Source organism: Plasmodium fragile (assembly GCF_000956335.1).
Source record: "Plasmodium fragile strain nilgiri unplaced genomic scaffold supercont1.31, whole genome shotgun sequence".
In the NCBI taxonomy this organism is placed as follows: Eukaryota; Apicomplexa; class Aconoidasida; order Haemosporida; family Plasmodiidae; genus Plasmodium; species Plasmodium fragile.
In genome coordinates, this window is record NW_012192611.1 from 283,249 (window position 1) to 291,420 (window position 8,172).

The 8,172-nt window shown below is 38.3% G+C and overlaps 2 protein-coding genes across 2 annotated transcripts; one reads left to right on the forward strand and one right to left on the reverse strand.

The window, feature by feature from the left end:
* Positions 1 to 1,176: 1,176 nt before the first annotated feature.
* Positions 1,177 to 2,694, forward strand: AK88_02981 (CAMK protein kinase; the record flags this gene model as incomplete). Its single annotated transcript, XM_012480604.1, has 1 exon — positions 1,177 to 2,694. One exon carries the CDS (start codon positions 1,177 to 1,179, stop codon positions 2,692 to 2,694), a length of 1,518 nt encoding a protein of 505 aa, XP_012336027.1.
* Positions 2,695 to 5,564: 2,870 nt separating this feature from the next.
* AK88_02982 (uncharacterized protein) lies at positions 5,565 to 7,829 on the reverse strand (the record flags this gene model as incomplete). Its single annotated transcript, XM_012480605.1, has 1 exon — positions 5,565 to 7,829. The coding sequence occupies one exon, from the start codon at positions 7,827 to 7,829 to the stop codon at positions 5,565 to 5,567; it is 2,265 nt and encodes a 754-aa protein (XP_012336028.1).
* Positions 7,830 to 8,172: the final 343 nt, after the last annotated feature.

Here is an 8,172-nt window from a genome sequence, read left to right on the forward strand (position 1 = left end):
TTACCTGCAAAGGTTAGATTTTTTACACTTAATAAAAATGGTTCAAACCAACCAGGTGTGTGAAATTTCCCCCTTTTTTATTTTTAACAAACTATTCTGATTGCGCTCCTGCATGTAAAATTTTGCTCTATAAAGTGTGTTACCTTACGAAGTCCTTGCGTTGACCACGCAAGTGTAACCCCACAGTGTGACTTGTCAATAACACTTCGTGTAAACACTTTTCAACGCGTTTGCCTCGATATGTACACACACCTGTATGAGGCCACATATATATATGCGCTAACATCCCCTTATAAGCCTATTTATGCATAAGTATCTACCGACACGTACCATAGTTGTGCGCCCTTCAAAAAGAACCCCCACATCGTTTTGGAGAAAAAAAACATACTCTCAAAGCCACTGCAAACAGTTTGGAGTAAGTAATAAAAGTAAACAGAAATAAAACGAAGTATCATGAATAATATCTTCAGTGTGTGTTAAATTGTTGTGTGTAAACTATATCCAGATATCAGAATTACATGACTGAATTAGTTTGAGAAATGTAGACTTGTGCGTCGTGTTGCAGTGCATGATAGCGCTTTCGCGTTAGCGCGCTCTCCATGTTGATGTGTAGTAGCCCCCCCATTTTCTCCTTTCATGTCGATCGTCGCCTTATCCTTGCCAGCCTTACCAGTTGTCCTTTGCAACTTCCTTTGCTATATTACACTGCATCTATTAACGCATGGATGGAAAATGTACCTACCTGTTGTTTGGTTACCTGTTTGTGCTTAAATATTTACCCAACTACGTTTGTGCATATCTGCATCACCTCGTGCACCCATATGTACACATCGTGATAGGATCACTTACTTTATTATCATCACAGTGTCTTATCTGACACTCCTTTCAAGATAGCCACACCCACTATCTGTTTTTTTTTTCTTTTTTTAACAATTTTGTTTCGTAACAATTCAGGTTAATCAAGCATTATCATTATATGGCAAACCATAGTGCGAAAAAAAACAAAAAAAAAAAAAATTGCCAATATATTTACTCCTACTGAAGATTGGCCGAAATTGTAGAAAAAAAAAAAAAAAAAAAAAATTGCCAATATATTTACTCCTACTGAAGATTGGCCGAAATTGTAGAAAAAAAAAAAAAAAAAAAAAAAAAAAAGTGTCGAGTACATTACACAACATGGAAAAGAGATATCATCAGCTATTTAAAGGAAAACGGATAGACTTCCCTCTTGCGACTGGTGCAGCTTCTCATGTGTCCCTAACGTATGATGAAAAGAAGAACCCATATTTGCTATGCTGGACGTATATGTATCAGGAGAACCCGGAATTTACAGTGCCATTGAAAGGGTGCAGAATAATCAACAACATAACTGAGATAGGACCATGTATTCATATAATCACGGCAAATGAGGAATACCAATTTCAGTGCCGAAGTAAGGAGGAGTTTAGTGAAATGAGTCAATTCTTTAACATGCTTGGCTTCCCCATCTTGGGTTTTAAAAATGTATATGTCTTGAATAAAAAAATAGGAAAGGGAAGTTTTTCCACAGCATATATTGGTACCAACATTCTGTATGGAAATAGAGTAGTGGTGAAAGAAGTGGACAAGTCCAAAGTGAAAGAATCAAATGTGTACACCGAAATTGAGGTGCTCCGAAAGGTCATGCATAAATATATAATAAAGTTAATATCGGCATACGAACAAGAAGGGTTCGTCTACCTAGTATTGGAATATTTAAAAGGAGGGGAACTCTTTGAATACCTTAATAACAATGGCCCATACACAGAACAGGTGGCCAGAAAAGCTATTAAACGAATTTTAATAGCCTTGGAAGCCTTACACTCTAACGGAGTAGTACATAGGGACTTAAAAATGGAAAACTTAATGCTGGAAAATGTTAATGACCCTAGTTCATTAAAAATAATCGATTTTGGATTAGCCTCTTTTTTAAATAGCCCCTCTATGAATATGCGATGTGGTTCCCCAGGATACGTTGCACCTGAAATTTTAAAATACGCCTCGTATGGCACAAAAGTGGACATCTTCAGCTTAGGGGTTATTCTCTTCAACATACTGTGTGGGTATCCCCCCTTCAGAGGTAATAACGTGAAGGAAATTTTTAAGAAAAACATGAGATGTCATATTAGCTTTAACACAAAGCATTGGTTAACCAAGTCTGAAAATGTGAAAGAAATTATTCTCTGGATGTGCAGTAAGAATCCAGACGATAGATGTACAGCCATCCAAGCGTTAGGACACCCCTGGTTTCTCCCAAAACTTACGGACATGCATATGAATGCTAATATAAACGAACTGAAGAATAAAGAAAATCTTATTCAAAAATTAACAGAACAAGAAATACGTAAGAAATGTAAACAGTATAACATTGTTGAAAATGGCGAGAAGAGCAAAGGAGAGACCGAGGCTAGAAAAAACAGCAAAAATAATTTCAATGATTATAAAAATTATTTCGATACCATGCTCAAAATTGATGATAAATATTCTGAAAACTTGATCAAGGACAAGAGCAGCATTGACTCGATTACGCTGAACAGGAAGGACTACGACGCGTATATGAGCAACACGAATGAGTATGAAACGGTGGTTCTGCACGGAGGGTGCCCCGCGCAAAATCGTTCTTCCTCCCTGATATCGTACAACCACTTTAAGAAGAACAGCAACGAGTTTATTTGAGCGCACAACGGTGTGTAGCGGCTCGCAGCGAGGCAGTCGCGTGTCCTTCCCGCGTGTGTATATGAGATTGGTTATAGTGAGAGCTTATCTTCGCGTTCCTTTTTACGCATACGCATCGTGCGCGTATTGCACGTGTGTGTGTCCACCCATTTGTCTTTTTCCTGTCCGTTTTTATTTGCGTTTTCATTTCCTCAGCGTTTGTTTCGTCCGCCGTTCAGTTCTCCTTCTGTGTGTTGTTTGTCTGTCCCTTTTCGCAACAGCGATGAGGTTTCTTCGGGCGCAGAAATTGCAGCCAAGGTGAGAGAAGGGAAAGCAAAATAGAGAACACGAAAAAAAGAGAGAGACAAGCGGCGAGCCCCTCGTACTCGCGCATTTACACAATGTGATAGCGGCACATACATTATGTGTATATATATTTATTCATTTCCTATTTTTGTTTTTTCCCCCCTCTCCCTTCGCTTCACACTTACAGATGCAAAAGAAATGATATATTTTTTTCTTTGCACGTTTCACGTCATATATATCAGCACGAGTACATTAAAATGGACAGAAGCCGAATTGTGTCTCCCCCCCACGTGGTGCGAGTTCCACATGTTCGTTAAGCCCATTGATGGCAACTGGGCTGAAGCAATCCAAGTGTGTCCAAATTAGAGTCTAGTTCACCATGTGGCGTGGAGCGCGTCCTCCTTTGTTTTTAAAAGCTTGTATATTTATTTGTCAAATTTGGTTGCGAAGTATATGTACCCTGCGCATATATATATGTGCATGTCTGTTTGCATGTTTGTATGTTTGGATTTGCTCCGACCGGAGAGTGCGCTCGCCAAGCAAGACGAAGCTTGCCTGTCTGTGAAACGTTGCCGCTTCACTTGTCTAACGGAGGAAGAAGAAAAAATCTCTAAGCTCGCGATACACACGCACACAAAAAAAATTCGTCGCGTTATCACACTTGTGTGCGTGTGTGCAATATGGGCATTTTAGAACTGGAGAATGAAGCCCGCGCAGCCCGCGATGCTATCGTTTTTTTTATTTCGCCGATCGCGTTGTCCCCATGTTGCTTGCTTGATTTTTTTTTTTTTTTTTGTTATTTTTTTGTTTTGTTTTTTCAGGTTTATTTCTGCCTCTACGCTTGTTTTCGTTATCTGCTTTATGTGTATAATTAAAATGATCTACGCAGTTTATATTATGCGATTTGTCAAATTTGGAATGTGGGCGTTTGTTGCAAATGCTCTTCCTCCCCCTTCCGCTCCTATTTGGGTGGAATACTTGGAAAAAAAAAAAAAAGGGGGGGACAAAAGCACAATAAAAAATTTGAAGGAAAAAATAACGCAAAAGGGAAAAAAGAAAAAGATGAAGAAAGTGTGTTCCCCCCCCATGCTTTTTTTTTCCTACATTTTGTGAAGAATTAATTTGCGTCTTATTCGTATTTTGTGTATCATTACACCCGTTTTTATATGCCACAGTGTATGCCCTACTATGCATGCTGTCAATCTGTGTAAATTTCCCCCACTCCTTTTTTCCGTTTTCCTATTGAATATCGCTTTAATTAAAAATAGGGATGAGGAAACCCCCCGCCCAAACATCTAATTCGAACTTGACGTTGTGTACCTTCACATTTGTTTCTTTTTTTTTTTTTCTTTTTGTTTCCCCATAAATGATGCCCTTGTAAAGGCATATATCACCCTTTTAAAATCACTTTTGCTTAAATTTTTACGAGTAGGTCTAAATTTGCAATGTAGGAAGAGGACCCCATTGCAGGGGCAGGAGGAATATGATTTTCGCATAAGCATTCGGCGCATTGTCTGAAAATTATACTTTGTTGTGAAGCTGTTTCACAGGTTAGTAAACCTATTCTAAGTGATCATGAGGGACAGGGCTGCGAAGGGGGTTATTATTTGGATGAGGGGTAGGAGCAAATCGTTAAGCGTTGGGCTAAAATGCAGGCAGCTGCGAGGCAACAAGCACGACATGACAATTGGTGTGATGCACGCGGTTCGTATGAATACCGTGGCAGAGATTACGCCGCATCAATTTCTGTTTGAGGTGCGCACACACACATATGTATGTACTATGTGTGTAGCACAGGATGGGGGTTACCATACAAGAAAGTTTTTACTCAGTGTAATTTAATGCTGTACATATGCCTCTACAGGCATACTAGTAGAACATATGATGATAATCAGTTTCACAACGACAATGCATGCCAATGTGTATTCTTCATCTGCATTGGGCATTTAACAAATAAATGCAGAGGACGAGGAGCAGCTGCTTGGGAGGTGTGCAAACAAACGCGCTTATACGTGGGTCTGCATTATATACATGCGTACGTACGTGTATGCATACATATATGTGGGCATTCAGCATATGCTACACACACATACACACGAATACACAAGTGGGGAAGTAAAAAAGTTTCTCTACAAGGTATTTTAGTTTGTTACAAAATTGAATTGTCTTAAATACATCATTGCATATTTAAAAAAAAAAAAAAAAAAAAAGAATTGCATTAACATCACTCGAGTGTGGCACACTTCGGGGTGGGGGTTCTCAACTACAGCCTAACCCACCGAGAAGGTGTCCGTTTGGTTGTTCTTTCTCCCCCCCTGGGCGGACGTCCAGTCCACCTAAGAGCTCATTTTTGTTCATTAAAATGCGCACAGCGATAGGGGGAAAGCTAGATTCAACCCTTCCAGGCACACACAAAAGGGGGAAAATTGTGCTTTTTTTTTTTTTTTTCACCGCACATCAAATAGGTTAACCACCGGTCCACAAAATGGAACGTGGCACACTTAACGTAGCGATAAAGGCGCATAGTGCACACCATAACGGCACAAAGGTTGACCGTGTGTAAAAAAAAAAAAAAAAACGAGCTTTTACTTCTTCCTCGACTTGTACAAATCATCAATGATCTTTTTATAATCAGCGAAAATGGTGTTCCTAACCACTTTATGAGTAGGGGTGAGTTGTTTATTTTCCACCGAAAAAGGAATAGGCGTCAAATGGAATAAGTGAATTTTCTCAATGCCATTCAAATTATACGTTTTTGACATGGTCAATATTTCATTATGGACAAGCTTTTTAATAGCATCACATTTTAGTAGCTCCTCGAAGGACATATTCAGGTTATTTTTTTTTGCATAATCGCGAACGAAAATTTCGTTAGGTACTATAATGGCTACTAATTCATTTTCATAATTATACCCATGGACAAAAATATTTTCTATGTATATGCTATTGGTGTAAATATTTTCCAATTTTTCTGGCTCTACATATTCTCCTTGAGCTAATTTGAATATATTTTTTGCTCTGTCTATGATTCGAACATATGCATTATTTTCATTAACTTCTACAACATCTCCTGTGTAGAAATATCCATCTTCATCAAAAGACTTTTGTGTTAATTGTTCATCTCTAAAGTAGCCTACCATTAGACTACTTCCTTTGACACATAATTCTCCTCTGTTTGGGTAAGCCTTTGGGTCATACTTCATATTTTCTACCTTAACGACTTTCATGGAAATATTGGAGAACATTCCTCCGATGGTTCCTTTGGTGCTATCATATCTGTGTTGTAAAAATCCTACGCCTACTTCTGTCATTCCCCATCCTTCCGCAATAGGTGCTGAAAAGAGCATTTGCAAATCGATTAATTTATTTTTATCCATAGATGCAGAACCCATAACTTGTGTCCTTATGCGGCCTCCGAATCGGTTCCTCACTGGTTGTAAAATGATGTCATAAATTGGGTGGCTAAACTTTTTTGGATTTTTCAAATATATGTTTTTTTTATTTTTGAGGGCTGTCTTTACTAAGCTTCTGGATATAAAGGATTTGTTCTTCAACCCTTCCATAACATTATCATGAATCTTTTGTAGAATTCTTGGCACTGTGATTAAGAAGGTTGGTTTTAACTCGTTTATATCACTTACTAACTCTTTTATGTTTCCAGAGAAGTAACCTATTTGGGCTCCAAAAAAACACACAGCGAATTCGATTAGCCGTTCGTAGACGTGAGCTAGAGGTAGGTAGCTAAGCACTACGTCATGTTTGATCAGGCCTAGTTTGTTTCCGTCGATGATGTAGCTTTGTAAAAAGGTAATGAACGTGTTGTGTGTCAACATAGCGCCTTTGGGCATTCCAGATGATCCGGAGGTAAAAATAATGGTGCACACATCAGTCACTTTGCCCTTATTCCTCTTCAATTTCTGCATTAGCGCGTTGCACCTACTTCCACTATTTGCACTATTATTATTCTTCTCACCTCCTGCACCGCTTTTCGAGTCCTGTCTTTTGTTGACATCCTTTTGACCTTTCTCCTTATTATGAAAATCATAGTCATAGAAATCATACTGGGGGATAATATTCTGGTTCTTATATTTATCAATTAGGTCTTTATAAAAATACACCTTGTAGCCTGCCTTACTGGCTTTCTGCTTAATATTGTCCTTTAAACTCCATTCATCGTATATGATTAAAATTTGTAGGTCGATTAGTTCATCCTTCAATTTGATGAGGGTCTCCAACTTCTCCGCTTCGATGCAACAAATTTTCATCTGCGTCTTCTGAAATATGTATTTCACAGAGTTTATGCCAATAGTGTCGTATATAGGTACGGTGACAAAGTCAATGGCTGAGCAAGCATAGTCTGTAGTTAACCATTCTATCCTATTTTTAGACCAAATACCTAAAATTTTAAAACTTTCATATTCTCCATTATCTTCGAAGAAATTGGGTTCTATATGTTCAAACTGGTACAATGCAGATGCTAAAATTTCTATTTCATTTTTTATTTCACCATACGTTTTGAATGAATATTCTCCAAGAATTGTTTGATTTCCCCTTACTTCCTTTTTCCTTTCTCCTAAAAAATTATTATTATAATAATATTTACAAGCAAAACAAAACACATCATATTTGCTTGACATTTCTATACCCAGAAATCCTTTCGTTTTTTCAAAGCTCTGGCACAAATCATATTTCTTTGGCCTGATGATATTGCTGGAGTTTTTTTTTGCTGTCCCTTTTACTTCTTCGAAATATTGTATTTCATCCGTCTTATCGTCGTCATCCTTGAAGGCGTACTCATTTTCGTTTTCCAAAAAATTGTACACCTTACGTTTGAAACTTGTCACGTCCATCTTGTTGCATTCGTGGGGGGAGGGGAAGCGGTCAACCTCTTACGCGGTTATGCAGTGATGCCGTTACTCAGCTACACTCTTCGTGCGCTTACAACCGTGTCTCCTTTGGAAAAGCTGAACCCTACAGAGGCTTCTTCCCGCGCTAAAGGAGAACCACAGAGGGACAATTTGACGACAGACTTCTCCCAATATACACAAGTTAAAAGGGCCACCGCAAATAAGTAACGCTCGGTATGCACAAATTATGACCCGATATAGGGCTACTACAACTGCTAAACTGTTATGCAGACTCTACTAGCGTTTGCAACAAAAAAAAAAAAAAAAAAAAAAAAAAAATACAAAA